Below are 19,355 nucleotides of genomic sequence, written 5' to 3'. Positions count from 1 at the left end.
CCTGGGAAGAAAGAGCTATTGAAACTTGTAGATTTTATCTAAGCTGTTTATTCATATTTATTCATATCTCTTGTAGCATAGCAAGACTAACTATATTATAAACTCCTTAGGGACAGGGAATGGCTCATGACTTTTTTATATCACCTAAAGTCTCTTGGAAAATATAAGGTACAGAGTAACCTCTGTATCTGTAGAAACTACCAGATTTTGTGGCATGTGTTTTATGTTTCATAGTTATCATTTTAAGGTGAGATAGTATTTTTTGAAAAATTATGCAGAAATATAGTGGAAGGGAAAATAAAGTAACACAAAAGGTTTTAATGAAAAATTAATCTGTCTCTTACTCCCATGTACCTTAAGACTTCCTCACCAGAGGCAATCACTTTTAATTATTTCCTGTGTAGGCCTTCATAAAGAATTCATGTAGAGACAAGCCTATATATGTGCTTATATTGACATATGTATGGAAATATAGTCACACATATTGCTAAACAGATAGTTCTAACATAAAAAAATATCTACAGCATACTCAGTTGTAGGCCCTTTTTATTAACATGATAGGGAGATTGTTTTATTTTAACTTATGCAAAATTATCTCATTCTTTTTCACTCCAGTATATAATTTTAATGTATGGATGTGTTGTAATTGATGTTGCCAGTCTTGCAGTCTGAATTTAACTTGCTACCAGATTTTTGCTAATATAGACACAGCAGCAACACAGATGCTCGTTTATGTATCTTTGTACATTTGGGCATAATATACCAATGGAAAAATATTCTAAAATTAGAACTACAGTGGTGGAAAGTTGATATATTTTTCATTACTAGATTTCATAATATTGCCTTACAAAGAAATGATCCCAATCTGTAGCCCCTTTAACACCGGTGTTGGTTTTCATACCTCTGTCAAATTTATCTTTGTGTTACACAGCTTTTTAATCATTATCCAAGAGAGAAAAAATGCTATCAAATTGTTGTTTTTATTTTTTTTAATTGAAAGATGTTTTTAACTCCATATGTTGATAAGCTATTTTGATTCATTATAAACCTTGCACTTATACTGTTTTATTGATTTTTATCATATTGATTTATAGGAACCTTTTCTATTTCAAAGTGATGTACCTTTTTCGTCAAATATAGTGATTTCGTTTTCTGTTTTATTGACTTTATTTTAACTTTATAGATGGATGTTATTGTTCAATATGGACAGTATTTAAGTTTATCAACTTGTCCTTTATGCTCTCTGTGTTTGTATAATGACCATTTCAGGGTTTTGTTTTAATAGCTATTTTATTCTTGAATGTTTTTGCTTTCACCATTTTTGTTTTAAAACACTTACTTCTTTGATCTGTCTTTAATTTATTTTGGTGTAAATATTGAGTGAAGATTCAGCCTTTTATTTTTCTCCAGGTGGATCATCAATAATCCTAACAGAATTAATTTTGTAATTGTTTATTCTCTACTATTTTGAATTGTCAATATTTGTATATTAAAACCACATAGATAAGTGACTTTACTTCTAATGTCACTATGCTATTTAATTATTGATGCATACTTATATTCCATCATGACAAAATTGAACTAATGCTACTTTTAAAACATGTCTAAATATTTGGCATATATAGTTCCTACTCAGCAAACTGTCTGTATTTTTTAGAAGATGCCCCATAATATTTGCGATTCTATTTTCTTAAGTTTAGGATAAGTTCATGAGATTAAAATAATAAAATTAAAATTGGGATGGAATTAATTTGAGGAAAAATAATACCTTTCTATTAATATATTTTACTCTCTGAAATCAAACTATGTCTTTATTCAAGGCTTCTTTTGAGTTTTTTTAAATAAACTTTTGATGTTTTTCATATAGTTTAACCCAAAATACTTTGTGTTGTTGTAGATTTTTTGGCTGACATTTTCTTCCGCTGTATTCATATACATGGAATCTATTGATTTTTGTAGCGTTTTTGAAACTATCTACATTTTTCTAAATTCTCAGTTTCTTATAGTTCTAACAGTTTTACTGATTTATAATTATGCAATTGTATTAACTTCATGTAATGATATTATTTTCTAGTTTTATACCTCATGTCTTTCTACTATCTAATTGCACTACATAATATTTCCAGGTAATATAAAATATTAGCTTTGTTTTAGCTATGATGTTAAGGGAAAATTTATAATATTCTTCTATTTATAATCAGTCATTAATGAAATAGTCATCCATTCTTTTTTAAGAATATTTTGATAAATAAATAATGTTGAATATTATAGAATATAATATTCTATATTATATACTCTATATAATAATTTATATTACATGTGGAACTGATCATTTATGTTTTTCTCTTATTTAACATATAATAGCATGGAAAATTTTTAACATATGTCTATAAATAAAGCATCTTTTCACCAGTATTCAATTACATTAAAATGCAATATGCTTAAGTTTGAAGAAGACCTTTAAATACACAATGACAATTAGACATATACAATTTAATATTTTTCCATTTCCTTTTTATTTGCCCCATTTATTTTATGAAATGTTGGTATGTAATCAGCCAATAACTAGCATTTACCCTTTTAGGTAGATTTTTTATTTCCATTACACTTTAATATTGTATAATTTAGAAAACACAATTTTAATTAGAAGAAAAATAAAAATATTCTGGAAAGGAATGCTTTTCAATAAAGCAATTTTAACAGACAAAAAACATTGCTTTCCAGGAATTTCACATTTTTGCTTTTGAAACATTCTGGCTAAATAATATTTTTTTTTTTTATTTCAAAGTCAATAAAGAAAATATATTTCTCTAAATTTTGTCTGTATATATCTTAACTACTAAAATGTTTAGTAACATTTTATACTCTTCTGTGAAAGGGCATGTACATAGCCTGAATACGAGAAGTTGAAGTCTTAAGGTTATAAATGTAATGACAGAAACATTGTCACCATAAAAAATTAAGCATTTACTTAATTTTAGAGCTCCAGAAGACACTGATAGCATTTATCTAAATTTAGCACTCTGAAAGGGACTTATACTACTATAAAATATATTTTAAAATTTGCTCTTAAAAGTATTATAATTAAACTTTTAATTAGTTATACTATTTTTTTCTTTTTAATAGAGTAAATCAATAACTTGAAACTAAAGAAAGTATCAAGGCTGTCATGCTAAGAACACTGTTAACAATCAAGACAAGTACTACTCAAATGTCTGTGAAAATAAGCTGTCAAACTGTCACCAAATAGATTTCTTGGTAATAGCAATTTGTTCTGCTCTGACTGAAGACAATGATCACTCATTATTACCATGGCTTAATTGCAAAAATTAAATGCATGTTGTTTCTATTTTCTTAAGGGAGATGCATCAGCAAAGCCTGGGTCTGTGATGGAGATATTGATTGTGAAGATCAATCAGATGAAGATGATTGTGACAATTTCTTGTGTGGACCACCCAAGTACCCTTGTGCTAATGACACCTCAGTCTGCCTGCAGCCAGAGAAACTCTGCAATGGGAGACGGGATTGTCCTGACGGGTCTGATGAAGGCGACCTCTGTGGTATTGTACATTTCACTGCCTTGCTTCTCTCTGGAGACTAGAACCTTTTAGTCTACTCCTTGATACTTATTCTAGAAGCATTAGCTCCTTCCAGTCATTCCCTTTAAATGTAAATTTTAGCATGAACCCTACTTACATTTTGCAGGCACTGTATATTTATTTGAAAAGTTAAATGTGATCATAAATTTGTAAAAATGAAGCAGAGAAGGTTAACGTTCATCCAGCTACCCTAACAGTTGTATAGCTGTGTTCCTCATTTGGGCATCTGGTAAAGAGTCTGCCTGTAGTACAAGAGACCTGGGTTCAACTCCTGGGTCTGGAAGATCCCCTAGAGGAGGAAATGGTTACTGACTCCAGTATTCTTGCCTGGAGTATTCCGTGGAGCCTGGCAGGAGCCTAGAGGAGCCTGGCAGGCTACAGTCCATGGGCTTGTGGAGAGTTGGATACGACTGAGTGACTAACACTTTCACTTAAGATCTCTGAATATTCAGTGTTCTTTCCACAATTGAACTGATTATTTTTTCATCAGTGAGTCACTCAGAACAGGAGATTCCTGTTATTACTAAAGGAGATTACTGTTATTGCTAAACTGTGGGATGAAGTTTACTACCATCCAATAGATTTTGTCCAGCCTTCTGATCGTTATACTAGAAACCTTTTTTAGAAAGGTGAAAGGAAGAAATTGGATAATGAAGTGAAAGTATTAGTCACTTAGTCTATTCAATTTTATATGATTTTCTCAGAAGTTTTTAGTTCTCATACAGTAGCTTTCTTTAGTATGTTTCTCTAGTTAAAATGATTTCAATCTGATAGCTTTTGAGCTTTGAAATAAATTGTGACTAGCCATCTCCTTATGCCACCAGCACATATAAAGCAATTACATTTCCTTCTCTGTGGGGAGATCAGAGATTTAACAAGGAGATTTTAAAAAATATGTTTTCCAGACAATACTGAAGGTGACATCAATAGAGTAATGAAGAGTTTGCAGAATGATAAGAACAATAATGAGATGACTTGAGGCAGTAAGAAAATGACTTTAGGAAATCATGAAGCTACCTGATTAGAAATAGGAAGACAACTACATTTAAGTCTACAGTTATCATATTTTGATCTGAATTCAGCACTAATAGCATATTGAGTGATATAAAAAGACTTGTTCTTTTTAAAATTTGTGCAATAAAATATCTTCCAAACAATCTGTGATTCTATAAAATAACCTTGAAACAGTAAATACAACAGTCTTCATTCACCATTGCCAACATTTAAACAAGTGAAAACTTTAAAAATTAAACAAAAAAATTGCAGTTAAGGAATGACAGAGTTAGTTTACATGTATTCACTTCTTTTTCTTCCAGCTTATTCTCCTGATAAAGTAGTTTGGTGGATGGAAAGATCTCTTACCTTACAGTATATGAAAATTGCTCATGAGGTTTCTAAAAGAAGGAAACTATCAGCAGTATTAAAATTGAAAGTGTGCAATTATAGAAAAAAATAAGATTTTTGACAGGTTTGAATTTTCTCCTTCATTTTGTTCAATTAAGTCACCTAGAAAGGTGGCTCAACTTCTGGAGTTGTCAGTTTCTTCATAAAAAAACAATGGATATAATGATGTCTGTCAGGAAATCATGGTCATAATATCTGATGTATTTCAGATATTGAAATAAATTAGTGGTTTTCTACCCTTTTTTCACCTTTTGGGGTAAATGAAGGAAACAAAAGGAAAAGAAGAGAAAATACTGTCATTAGAAAAATGTAGACAATCATAAGAAAATGCGACCTTATTTTCCTATCCTCTGCTCCCTCAATTGGGAAAGTAAAAAAAGGAAATGAAATTTCTTCTGAGTTTATTTCTGTACTTCAAGATTGAAACCCAGCTCTTGCTTATCAAACTACTGTACTCATTGGCCAAAAAGCCTTAGTCAAGGATTTTAAATAGACAGTAAAAAACATTTCAGTAAAGCTGGGTTTGTAAGTACTAGAGAACATAAAAAGACATTTTTATCCTGATTGGCATATCCTGTGGCATATTGAACAAATACACTCTGTCCTTTATGAGATGAAGTTGAGGAACAACTGGAACAGTGAAAAACAAAAACAAGCACTGGTCAAGTAACTGAATTGCAGAAAGCTCTTCTTTCTCCTAAAAGAAAGAAGTGCTTTTATGTGCACCTCTGTACTATCAGTCATGTAGATGGTAATTTTTTTAAACTCATTGAGCATTTATTTTGCTTTTGAAGAATATGAGTCCTAGATAGTTGCTTAATTCAGATAGAATTAACTAGGAGGCATCCACAAGATTATACAGTATCAGTCTGTTACCATAGCAGAATAAACAATGACTCATCAAACTATTTAACCACCATTTTCTAGAAAAATTGATTGAATCATATGAATACTGACATAGGTAAAATACAAAGCACTATAAACATTTTGTACAATGTTTTAGTTCTCCACAATTTTGCTTGGTATCATTTATCAGCAATATTGGTACCTGTAGAGAAAAGACACTTTGTTCTCTAGTTTTCAAGTTTTTTTTCCCCCCATCAATCCTAGGTTAGGTCCTGTCCAGCCAGACAAGTGTGTTGGTTTGAATGCTGCAGCAATGAGTCATTTACCCAGTGGACATGAAAAATATCCCAAGTGAACTAACTTAAAATCATTGACATGAATTGGTTAGTAGCTAAGAAGTGGCTTTTAGAGAGTGATACCCTAAGTTGATAACGTTTTTTTAAGCCATTTGCTATAGAGCATGAAACTGTAGGGTTGGCACTCTTCATGTCAACTCCTTCCGAATAGTTGTATCCAAAATAGCTCTTCTTTCCCTCTCTGCTTTCCTACCTACTGTTGAAACAAAAGCAGAAATGATTCCTATCCTACTCCTTAATATGTGTAAAGTTTATGAAAATAACTTGTAATCTGTAGACTCAAAACTTGGGAGATGTCTTCGGATGTAAACTTCCATCCTTTGTGTAGTCAGGTTGTTTTCTCCAAATAAATCTGATCTATAAAATTAAAAAAAAAAAAAAGCTTGTGGAATTTAATCCTAGTGAAAAGATTCCCCCCACACCCCCCACCCAGGGGAATTTTAAGTGATTTCAAAAGGAAATGCACTTAAGAAACAAATGGTGGCTCAGTGATAAAGAACCCATCTGCTAACACAGGAGACATGGGTTCAATCCCTGGGTCAAGAAGATCCTCTGGAGGAAGGAATGGCAACCTATTCCAGTATTCTTGCTTGGAAAATCCCACAGACAGAGGAGCCTGGTGGGCTACAGTCTATGAGGTCTCAAAAAAGTCAAATACAACTTAGTGACTAAACACACACACAAGATAAGATTTTAACAATTCATGATGGGAGCTAACTGTTGATTTTTGTTACAAATGTATGTCAAAAATAAGCAAAACTGAACACTAATTAAAATGATAAAGATCAATCTTATTCAGTAATAACTGTTGCAATAGGATGAATATCCAACATAAATTGAAATCAGCTTCATCAAAACAAATGGTGAGAAACTTTAAAGGCTGGAATGTGCTTAGGGATGCTAAGCAGGGGTGCGGGGTTGGGGGATTTGAGATGGGGAGGAAGGGTGCATGTGTCTAGGCCTCCTGGTTTTATTAATTGGTGCTCATTCCAGAGAACCTGCTAACTTCTCTTATCCTTATGACTGAAGTTGTTGTTTAATTGCTAAGTCATGTCCAACTCTTTGTGACCCCAGAACTGTAGCCCACTAAGCTCACCTGTCCATGGGATTTCCCAGGCAAGAATATTGGAGTGGGTTTCCATTTCCTTCTCCAGGGGATCTTCCCAACCCAGGGATCAAACTTGAGTCTCCTGCATTGGCAGATGGATTCTTTACCACTGAGCCACCAGGGAATCCCTTAGGACTGGAGTCAGTGATACAAATCAGAGCAAGATGCTCAAAAGGGCTGGGAGTAAGACTGAGAGAGTTATCTCTTTGAATGTTTATATTTCAAAAGGTGACTTGCAGGTGCTCAAAAAACAAAACAAAACAAAACAAAACACTCTGTGTGGTAGAAGATTTACATGGCAAGGGTGCAAAAGAGACGGGAAAAAAAGGATTTATATTGCAAACTTTCAAAAATAATTGCTCTAATATGGGATTCAGGGGGTTGTCTGCCTATCATCAGGTTGTGGCTGAAACAAATAATAAATTCTCCTGACAGCTTTGTGGAGTCATGGAGCTTTCTCAGGCGGGCACATAAGGGGGGCTGAGATCATTCTAGGGATGCTGCTATGAGTTTTTAGAAACTGTACTGTTTGTCCAAGTCTTTTATTGGGTTGAGAGCAAGGGGATGGGGAGAACATTAGACAATGAAATTGTGCTGAGAGTCTGCAATTTTTACTGGCCAAGACTGAGGACTAGCTAAAAGGAAGATTAAGAGACTCTTGACTGGAGTTTGGTCAATGAGAGCATCTTTCTCAGGTAACAAAAATTTAAAAGAAGCTACAGGATAATAGGTTTAGGGTTAAGGGAAAATTGGCAAGGGACTAGTGATACTAATATTGCCATTCAATTATATATGTTAATTTGCATATTTCAATGTGAATTTGCATTTATCCTAAAATCTATGACTTAATTCTAAAGGTAGTATCAGAAAGAGACATTTGAATAGTGAGTGAACAATCATACTTGAAATAAGCTAAAAGCATTGTAACAATTTTTTTTCACCTGCTGTGTATGATGACATTACTTTACAGTAATTCTCTTGAAAAAGAATGTCAATTGAACTAAAATGGGGCAAATACGTTAAAACGACTGCTATTTTGTAATGATTATGATTACAGGTGAACAAACATAGTTGGAGGAACCAAGAAATGAATCTCTTTTTTCTTTAAAATAATACCAAACTTGAATTGAATTCTTAGAGACAGCAGTTAATGTAGTCATTTTTCTTTTCTTATTGCTGTAACATCTTTTATGGTGATAAATGTGAAGAATAGTTGACCCATAAAGAATTTTCAAATCTGCAGAGAATATTTTTGAAAGCCTTAACTTTCCAGTCCAAATTTTTGAGCTGGGTGAATTTCCACACAGAACAAAACATATTAGAGCTATATAAGAAAATATTATTGCAATTCACAAGTCATTGAACAATATTCCTTTTCAGTATGTCTAAAAATACACCTAAATGAACATGCTTTGAAAACTACTCAAATATTTTTAAAGCCAAGGAAGACAAGACTTATTTTGTCCTTGTTAATAGATGCCTAATATAGCATATTAAAAAGCAGAGACATTACTTTGCCAACAAAGGTCCATCTGGTCAAGGCTATGGTTTTTCCAGTGGTCATGTATGGATGTGGGAGTTGGACTGTGAGGAAAGCTGAGCACCGAAAAATTGACGCTTTTGAACTTTGGTGTTGGAGAAGACTCTTGAGAGTCCCTTGGACTGCAAGGAGATCCAACCAGTCCATCCTAAAGGAGATAAGTCCTGGGTGTTCATTGGAAGGACTGATGCTGAAGCTGAAACTCCAATATTTTGGCCACCTCATGCGAAGAGTTGACTCATTGGGAAAGACCCTGATGCTGGGAGGGATTGAGGACAGGAGGAGAAGGGGACGACAGAGGATGAGATGGCTGGCTGGCATCACCGACTCGATGGGCATGAGTTTGAGTAAACTCCGGGAGTTTGTGATGGACAGGGAGGCCTGGCATGCTACGATTCATGGGGTCGCAAAGAGTTGGGCACGACTGAGTGACTGAACTGAACTGAATATAGTAATATATAGCAAGAGTTAATATAATGGCTGCAAAAATAATTGCCGTCTATTTTTGTCAAGTGCATAAATATGATGCTTTGAAATTTCCCAGGTGGGCAGATACTAGATCAATTTAGGGACAGTTGTGTGCTTTTGGATGATTTTATTAAATTTTGTTATTCAATGCGTGTTTTTAACTGCCTACTGTATGCTAGAGTATGGGATATACATGGGATATATGGTATATATATGGGATATACATGGTAAACTATGTATGGGATATACATGGTAAACAGAAAGGATGTTTGTATATTCTCATAGATCCTACAATCTTGTGATGAAGTAGAATGATAAGTGTATCTAATGTGTAATTATAAATAAGTGCCTTCAAGAAAAATTCTTTCTTTATCCAACTATTATCATCTGTGCAGTCAATTTTAGTTGCTCATCATTTCAACCCAAAATGCCAGGTCAGGTATTTTTGTGTATTGTTTATTCTATTTCTATGGCCTCATTGAATTAATAATAATAATAAATATATGAGGTACAATATATAATTTACCTAAATATCTGTAGTCAGTAAAGGATAAACTAATCCATTCTGGATTATAATTTTAAATCAGACTATAGATGTAGAAAACAATACATAGATATATACCTACGTATATATATGTATGTGCCTGTGTATTTATAAACACTGTGGTAATCAACTTTTCAGATCTTCAGTATATGTGTGTCTCTTTTGGAAGCCCCAAAATTCTGATTTTGCAAAATGCTAAAAGACTGAGCATAATCTTTCCAGTAATAACAGAAACACTTAACTCACTTCAGTTCTATGGAGTACAATAAAGTGTACTCTAAAATTTAGAGAAATGCAAATGTTCCATTCCCAATTTATATCATTAGCCTGTGCTATGCTTGTCATGTCTGACTCTTCAGCTCACCAGGCTCCTCTGTCCATGGGATTTCCCAGGCAGGTACACCAGAATGGGTTACAATTTCCTTCTCCAGGGGTCTTCCCAACCCAGGGATCGAACCCACGTCTCTTACTTCTCTTGCACTGGCAGGCAGATTCTTTACCACTAGCATCACATGGGCAGCCAATTTGTATCATATAGAATTCTATTTGATCATTGGGTACCTTTTTCATCATTCCTACCACTTTAGGACTAAATTTTAAAAAAATCTGAAACGATCTTAATTTATTTATAATCTTTAATTCTAGATTTAAAGAAATGAGTTCAATGATTAGTATTTAATTGGACAATACAATTAATGATATCTTATTATCTGTTCCTCTCCTTTTATAGATGAATGTTCACTGAACAATGGAGGCTGTAGCAACCACTGTTCTGTTATTCCTGGAAGAGGAATTGTCTGTTCCTGCCCTGAAGGACTTCAACTTGGCAGAGACAATAAAACGTGTGAAATTGTAGATTACTGTAGCAATCATCTAAAGTGCAGTCAAGTGTGTGAACAGTACAAGCAGACAGTCAAGTGCTCATGTTATGAGGGGTGGAAGCTGGATGTGGATGGTGACAGTTGCACAAGTGTTGGTAAGTAGATGTATGTTTCACTATGTTTAAGACTAGCAAGTGGTATGTGTTCCTGTATTGTGTATCTTGCTATACTTAAGAATGGATATTTAGAAAAGAATCCAAAAACAACTCAGAAAATTACTAATGGATTTGATTAATTTTAGAAAAGGCATTAGAGTATAATGCACCATATTAGACCTATACCAAAATCTTTTGGACCAAAAATATTACAATAATCCTTTACCACTACAAGGCATCTGATTATCTTTTCTTTAAATACCTGCTTTTGTCATCTTGCTCCCCAGGTGCTTATTTTTCTATGTTCCAAAGCATTTACTTTTATTTATTTTTGAATGGTTTTTATAACCCCATAAATTCTGGCCCTGTCCCACACTTCATCTGAATCTCTGTACTTAGTCATTCGTGTAGCAGCCTGCCTGCAGCCCGCCAGGCTCCTCTGTCCATGGGGATTCTCCAGGCAAGAATACTGGAGTGGTTTGCCATTCCCTCCTCAGGGGGTCTTCCCAAACCAGAGATCAAACTCAGGTCTCCCACACTGCAGGAGGATTCTTTACTGTCTGAGCCACCATCTATATCTCTACTGTTCTTGAAAACAGCTTAACTCTGGTTGTATTCATCTCTTGCTTGCCCATTGAAGACACTCTGCTGATTCTCTAGGTCACATTCCACAGTAGGAAAAGCAAATGAAGGCTATGGAACGTGCCAAAATTTGAAATCTAATCCTGTAGCTGGCAATCATAGTGTATTTGACCCCAGGCAGGTCACCCAAAACTTTTCAGCTTTGGTTTTCTCATCTTTCAAATAGCAATGTCCAGCCCAACAACATGTTGCAAAAAATGACAAGAAGCACTTTTACTATGCCCCACACTGGTTCAGTGCTTAGTGAGTGGTGGTTTCCCATTAACTTCTCTAGATTATTAGTCTGAGTCACTGGGCACTAAGAGATCCGTGGATAGAATTGGAGGGGGTCCATGAAGTTTCTTAAGGAAAAATTTTGCACTTTTATTTTCTTTACCCTCTCCCTGAAAGTAATATTTCTTTCAGTTGTGAATGTATGCCACAACCAGTTTTTAGCAGCCACAATGACTGTGTCTCTGTGAAGTGACCACTGTGAAATATCACTGTGAAGTAATAGACATATTCACATCATGTTAAAAGTTGTTGCTAATTTCTCAAAATCTCTTACTCTCAGACTTTGAAAACCACTGCCCCCTCAGTAATGGGAGTCATTTGACACACTGCTTAATCTTGTTACTGAATGTGTTAATTTTAAAAAGCACATATATTCCTCCATCAAAAACTGTTTTTGTTGATATGATAAATGTACTTGAATATATTTGATTCATTTTTCTTTACCTTTGTTATACTTTTTTCTGTTTTTGGACTCTTTAAAAATTTCTGATTAGGAGTACCCAGGCTTCTTCAGGCTCCCAAGAACCCATATATCATAAACATTTTTCACTTTTTTTCTTCTACTTAGATTGTACTTTCCCTCTTTGTTTCTAAAAATTCTGGATATTTCTAAAATCTACTAGCTCAAATCTTTCTTTTTTAGTGGAGTCTTTTTCCAAACATGCTGACTTTCTCCACTTATTTCTCCTTTCTATATCTAGAATTTGTCTAAAGATATATATGGTCACATTTATTTATTTATATTTTTATTTTTCTCCCTCCTTTACTCTTTATTTCTCCATTAAAGTAATAGATGTCTTGAAGTCAGAAATCAAGTTATAGATTTTTCTCTTGTGTTTTACATAGTATCCAATAAAGTAATATGCAATTAAAAGGATGATTTTTTCAGAGAATATTAAATTATTTTATTACTTTATTTCAAATGCTGTCTTGTAGTTGTTTTCTCCTGTTAAAATTTGAGTCCTAGAGGCGTAAATTTAGCAAGCATTCCTTTGACTTGTTCTCTTACAGAATTCTTGCACAACATAATTAGCAAAAAAAAAAAAAAAAAGCAGTTTATTGAAATAAAAATAACCATTTCATATACATATTTGGAGTAGGGGAATTATAGATAAAACTTAGACATATAATCATGTTTTACAAGAGAATTGGCTTCATCTGGTTTTTTGGTTACAGATGACAAAATGATCAATTATTATGGCTTTGTACTCTATGAAATCAGTACTCTATAAAATCAGTTTAACTCAAGTTAAATATTAGAACAATTCAGCTTTTGAATATAAGTTACCAGGTGTAAAGATAACTCTTCTAACGGAATTGACCCCTCTACTCTCAGCTTAGAAAGAAAATCTAATAGTACCATATCATTTATCACTGTTAAGATTGCTGTGTATCACACCTAGCTTTGTTTAAAATTTAACAGAGAAGCAAAATTATATTTCACCTTTTAAAATTAGTATGGACTTTTGTTTGCTGGAAGATTTCTGATTACAATTTCAATTTCCATGCTTGTGATGGATCAGTTAAGATTTTTCAATTTCTTCCTGATTCTGTTTTGGAAAGTTATACTTCTAAGAACTTGTCCATTTCTTCCAAGTTCTCCATTTTATTGGCATATAGTTGCTGATAGTAATCTGTTATGATCATTTGTATTTCTGTGTTGTCTGTTGTGATTTGTCCATTTTCATTTCTGATTTTTTTTTTTTTATTCTTCTCCCCCCTTTTTTTTTTTTCTTTCTTTTTTTAATGAGTCTGGCAAATGCTTTGTCTATTTTACTTATCTTCTCAAAGAACCAGCTTTTAGTTTTGTTGATTTTTGCTATGGTCTCCTTTGTTTCTTTTTCATTTATTTCTGCCCTAATTTTTATGATTTCATTCTTTCTACTGACCCTGGGGTTCTTCATTTCTTCCTTCTCTAGTTGCTTTAAGTGTAGAGTTAGGTTATTTATTTGACTTTTCTCTTGTTTCTTGAGGTAACCTTGTATTGCTATGAACCTTCCCTTAGCACTGATTTTACTGAGTACCATAGGTTTTGGGTTATTGTGTCTTCATTTTCATTCATTTCTATGTATATTTTGATTTCTTTTTTGATTTCTTCAGTGATTTTTTGGTTAGTCAGAAGTGTGTTGTTTAGCCTCCATATGTTTGCATTTTTAGTAGTTTTTTTTTTTTTCCCTGTAGTTGACAACTAATTTTACCACATTGTGATCAGAAAGGATGCTTGGAATGATTTCAATTTTTTGGAATTTACAAAGGCTAGATTTATGGCCTAGGATGTGATCTATCCTGAAGAAGTTTCTGTGTGCACTTGAGAAAAAGGTGAAATTCATTGTTTTGGGGTGAAATGTCCTATAGATACCAATCAGGTCTAACTGGTCCAGTGAATCATTTAAAGTTTGTGCTTCCTTGTTAATTTTCTGTTTAGTTGATCTATACATAGGTGTGAATGGGGTATTAAAGTCTCCCACTATTATTCTGTTACTGTTAATTTCCCCGTTTCATACTTGTTTGCATATGCCTTACATATTGCGGTGCTCCTATGTTGGATGTACATATTTTTATAGTTGTTATATGTCCTTCTTGGATTGACCCTTGACCAGATGGCTTCACAGCTGAATTCTACCAAAAATTCAGAGAAGAGCTAACACCTATTCTACTCAAACTCTTCCAGAAAATTGCAGAGGAAGGTAAACTTCCAAACTCATTCTATGAGGCCACCATCACCCTAATACAAAAACCAGACAAAGATGCCACAAAAGAAGAAAATTGCAAGCCAATATCACTGATGAACATAGATGCAAAAATCCTTAACAAAATTCTAGCAAACAGAATCCAACAACATATTAAAAAGATCATACATCATGACCAAGTGGGCTTTATCCCAGCGATGCAAGGATTCTTTAATATCCACAAATCAATCAATGTGATACAGCACATTAAAAAATTGAAAGATAAAAACCATATGATTATTTCAGTAGATGAAGAAAAAGCCTTTGACAAAATTGAACAGCCATTGATGATAAAAACCCTTCAGAAAGCAGGCATAGAAGGAACATACCTCAACATAATAAAAGCCATACATGATAAACCCACAGCAAACATTATCCTCAATGGTGAAAAATTGAAAACATTTCCCCTAAAGTCAGGAACAAGACAAGGATGCCCATTCTCACCACTACTATTCAACATAGTTCTGGAAGTTTTGGTCATAGCAATCAGAGAAGAAAAATAAAGGAATCCAGATTGGAAAAGAAGAAGTAAAACTCTCACTGTTTGCAGATGACATCATCCTCTACATAGAAAACCCTAAAGACTCCACCAAAAAATTACTAGAGCTAATCAATGAATATAGTAAAGTTGCAGGATATGAAATTAACACACAGAAATACCATGCATCCCTGTACACTAACAATGAGAAAACAGAAAGGAAAATTAAGGAAACAATTCCATTCACCATTGTGATACAAAGAATAAAATACTTAGGAATAAATCTACCTAAAGATACAAAAGACCTGTATGTAGAAAATTATAAAATACTGATGAAAGAAATCAAAGATGACACAATTAGATGGAGAGATATACCATGTTCATGCATTGGAAGAATCAATATAATGAAAATGAGTATACTACCTAAAGCAATCTATAGGCAATCCCTATGGTATTTTTCAGAGAACTAGAACAAATAATTTCACAATTTGTATGGAAATACAAAAAAAACCTTGAATAGCCAAAGCAATCTTGAGAAAGAAGAATGGAACTGGAGGAATCAACCTGCCTGACTTCAGACTATACTACAAAAAGCTATAGTCATCAAGACAGTATGGCAGTATGTTACTGGCACAAAGACAGAAATATATTATAAATATATTATAAAGTATATTTTAAAGTAATTATAAAGTAATTAGCCTCTGATTAAAATGGAACAAAATAGAAAGCCCAGAGACAAATCCATTCACCTATGGACACCGTATCTTTGACAAATGAGACAAGAATATACAATGGAGGAAAGACAATCTCTTTAACAAGTGATGCTGGGAAAATTGGCCAACCACTTGTAAAAGAATGAAACTAGACCACTTTCTAACACCATACACAAAAATAAACTCAAAATGGATTAAACATATAAATGTAAGACCAGAAAGTATAAAACTCCTAGAGGAAAACATAGGCAAAACACTCTCTGACATAAATCACAGCAGCATCCTCTATGACCCACCTCCCACTGCAATGGAAATAAAAGCTAAAATAAACAAATGGGACCTAATTAAGTTTAAAAGCTTTTACAAATTGAAGAAAACTATAAGCAAGGTGAAAAAACAGCCTTCAGAATGGGAGAAAATAATAGCAAATGAAGCAACTGACAAGGAATTAATCTCAAAAAATATACAATCAGCTCCTGCAGCTCAAATCCAGAAAAATAAATGACCCAATCAAAAAATGGGCCAACGAACTAAACAGACATTTCTCCACAGAAGACATACAGATGGCTAACAAACACATGAAAAGATGCTCAACATCACTCATTATCAGAGAAATGCAAATCAAAACCATAATGAGGTATCATCTCATGCCCGTCAGAATGGCTCCTATCAAAAAGTCTGCAAGCAGTAAATGCTGGAGAGGGTGAGGATAAAATGGAACCCTCTTACACTGTTGGTGGGAATGCAAACTAGTACAGCTAATAAGGAGAACAGTGTGGAGACTCCTTAAAAAAACTGGAAATAGAACTGCCATATGACCCAGCAATCCCACTGCTGGGCATACACACTGAGGAAACCAGATCTGAAAGAGACATGTGTACCCCAATGTTCATCGCAGCACTGTTTACAATAGCCAGGACATGGAAGCAACCTAGATGTCCAATTCAGACAAATGGATAAGAAAGTTGTGGTACATATACACAATGGAATATTACTCAGCCATTAAAAAGAATGCATTTGAATCAGTTTTAATGAGGTGGATGAAACTGGAGCCTATTATATAGAGTAAAGTAAGTCAGAAAGAAAAACACCAATACAATATACTACCACATATACATGAATTTAGAAAAATGGTAACGAGAACACTATATGCGAGACAGCAAAAGAGACATAGATGTAAAAACAGTCTTTTGGAGTCTGTGAGAGAAGGTGTGGGTGGGATGATTTGAGAGGGTAGTGTTGAAATGTATATATTATCATATTGAAGCAGATCGCCAGTCCAGGTTTGATGCATGAGACAGGGTGTTCGGAGCTGGTGCACTGGGATGATCCTGGGGGATGGAATGGGGAGGAAGGTGGGAAGGGGGTTCTGAATGGGGAACACATGTGCACCCATGGCTGATTCATGTTGCTGTTTGGCAAAAAACACTATAATATTATAAAGTAATTAGCCTCTGATTAAAATAAATTAATTAATTAAAAAAATAAAATAAAATTAGTATGGAGCTTTTCTTACGTGGAAACATTTTCCTGCTAATAATTTAGCACCTTCTTATTATACAGTATACTAAATACCATTGCCAGCATTTATATTGTTGTAGATAACAAAGGTTTTGTTAGATATTAAGAGTTATTTTTTTATTTAAACCAATTTTCATATATAAAAAGAAATTGATTCTGTCTTTTATTTACATCACTTCTTTTTGAAAAACCTAGAGCAAATTCTTAGTTCAATAAAATGGATTGACTATTAGCTATTGGACTTTAAAACTAAAATTTCTTTTTGCTTGCTCTCTTTTGTTCCTTTTTTCCATCATTCATAAGCTGAGTGCTTCTTTTTAAAATGTGTTCTTTTTATTGAATGCAATATCTGTGATTAATCTTCTTGACATTTTAAAAATAAAATAATAATACTCTTTGTCTCAAATTAGAAGCATGACTCACTCATTTATTTTCCTCTTGAATTTTCCTCTGTAGTTGTCTCATTATTTTCTCTTTTCTAATAATTTCTTCCTAAATTTTTGCACTTTGTCCTTGACTGAATTGCTGAGCTAATTATTCTATTTTTTTCTAGGTTCATTTTTAACATTTCATTAGTTAACTATAATATGATTTTCAAAAGATTTTTTAATGATTATATTTTTTATTTAATATGCCTATAAACCTCACTTCTCTTAGGCACTTGGATACTTCATTTTGTCAGTTCCTTATATATTTCCTCTTCAGTACATAATTTGTTAATCACCTTTCTCCTAAGTATTTTATTTTTACTTATAATAACCCAGAATATTTCTACTGACTATAGTTCTCTTCTATCTCTTGTTTCTTTGCTGTTTAGCAGGTAGGCTACTTACAAATTATTAGCATATTTCTAATAGCATCAGAAAGAACCCTGAAACATCCCTCTTTTATTTTCTCTTGACCTGATTAGGTTAGATTTACTCACCAATGTATTTCTTTGTTTTAATCAAATTTTCTTATTTTTAAAATTCTACTTTAAAATTTATATCTTTTTTTTTTAAAAGGAGATCATGGATATAAATAAAAATGTATAAACATAGTTACCACCTATTAGTACACTGTGTCCATCACCTAAACTTTCTACATTTATTTTTGAAGCTCCATTTTATTTTATGTTTTATTGAGTTATAGTTGATTTGGAGCTTCATTTATTTCATCTTTTTTCAGAGTTCCATTTATTTTATATTTTTATTGAGTTATAGTTGGTTTGCAGCTCCATTTATAATTTGGGCTTTTTTTTTTTTTTTAATTTAAACATTGTTTTGCACCCAAACTTTAATTCTATGAAAAAAGCATCTGTACTGCAGCACAGACTGGGAGTTGCACATATTGTCTTGACGATGGCAGTACTCACTCTGGCCTAATTTTTGTCATTCTCCTGTTTCTAAACTCCAGTAGTTTTTGATGGACAAGGAAGCCTGGCATCGCTTGGGGTCGCAGAGAGACAGACACGACTGAACTGAGCTGCTCGACAGCTTGTGAGAAGTAAAATATTAAAAAGTTGAAGGAATATGGAGTTTTTATTGTAAAGAGAGAAGTAATCTAATCTGGAAGATGAGAATTAATGGAAAGAATTTAGTAAGAATAAGAACATAGAATAAAATGATGTTTATAAGTAGATACTCTATCTTGGAGAACAGTGGAAGATAAAGGTGAAGAGATCAGGAGAATGAATTTGGTGGGGGGTGGGGGGCAGGGAGGACATTTATAATCTGGTCATCTATTCCTTTACCTATCTTAATGAAGTGAGATTTATTATGCCTGTCAGTCTACATCTGTGATTTTAAAATAAGTCTCTATTATGAAAAGAACCTCAAATCTTCATCCTGCCCTTCAGGACATTTTTCATTTTTGTTCATTTAAACTCTTCGATGTGATGTGTCGGGTTTTGCCACTGTGGGTTTTCACTCCATGCACATTATTTCTGATTTCATCATTATTAATGATAGCAAATGCATGATGGCCAAGACTTTCATATATATCACTTCATTTTGCCATCTCCTTCATGTACACTGCTCCTTGTTATGTGTGACTATCAAGTATGATAATATCTTCTGCATTCTCTCTGAAAACTTGAATCCTATACTCTATTCACATCTCTCTCTTCTGTAAATCATTTCTTTCTTTCTGTTTTTTTTTCTTTTTATTTTATGGGAGT

At 33.3% G+C, this 19,355-nt stretch overlaps 1 protein-coding gene across 1 annotated transcript in view; it reads left to right on the top strand.

The window, feature by feature from the left end:
- The window catches only part of LRP1B (LDL receptor related protein 1B), a 1,678,044-nt gene that overhangs the window by 937,290 nt on the left and 721,399 nt on the right, over positions 1-19,355 (top strand). The window contains exons 22-23 of the mRNA XM_065928990.1: positions 3,360-3,560; positions 10,596-10,841. Coding sequence (XP_065785062.1) covers positions 3,360-3,560; positions 10,596-10,841 — 447 coding nt within the window. The remainder of the gene's footprint in view (positions 1-3,359; positions 3,561-10,595; positions 10,842-19,355) is intronic.

The sequence above is a fragment of the Muntiacus reevesi genome, chromosome 3 (genome assembly GCF_963930625.1).
Source record: "Muntiacus reevesi chromosome 3, mMunRee1.1, whole genome shotgun sequence".
NCBI lineage: Eukaryota > Metazoa > Chordata > Mammalia > Artiodactyla > Cervidae > Muntiacus > Muntiacus reevesi.
Note: the sequence above shows the minus strand (reverse complement) of the source record. Positions and strands in the feature narration are given on the sequence as shown.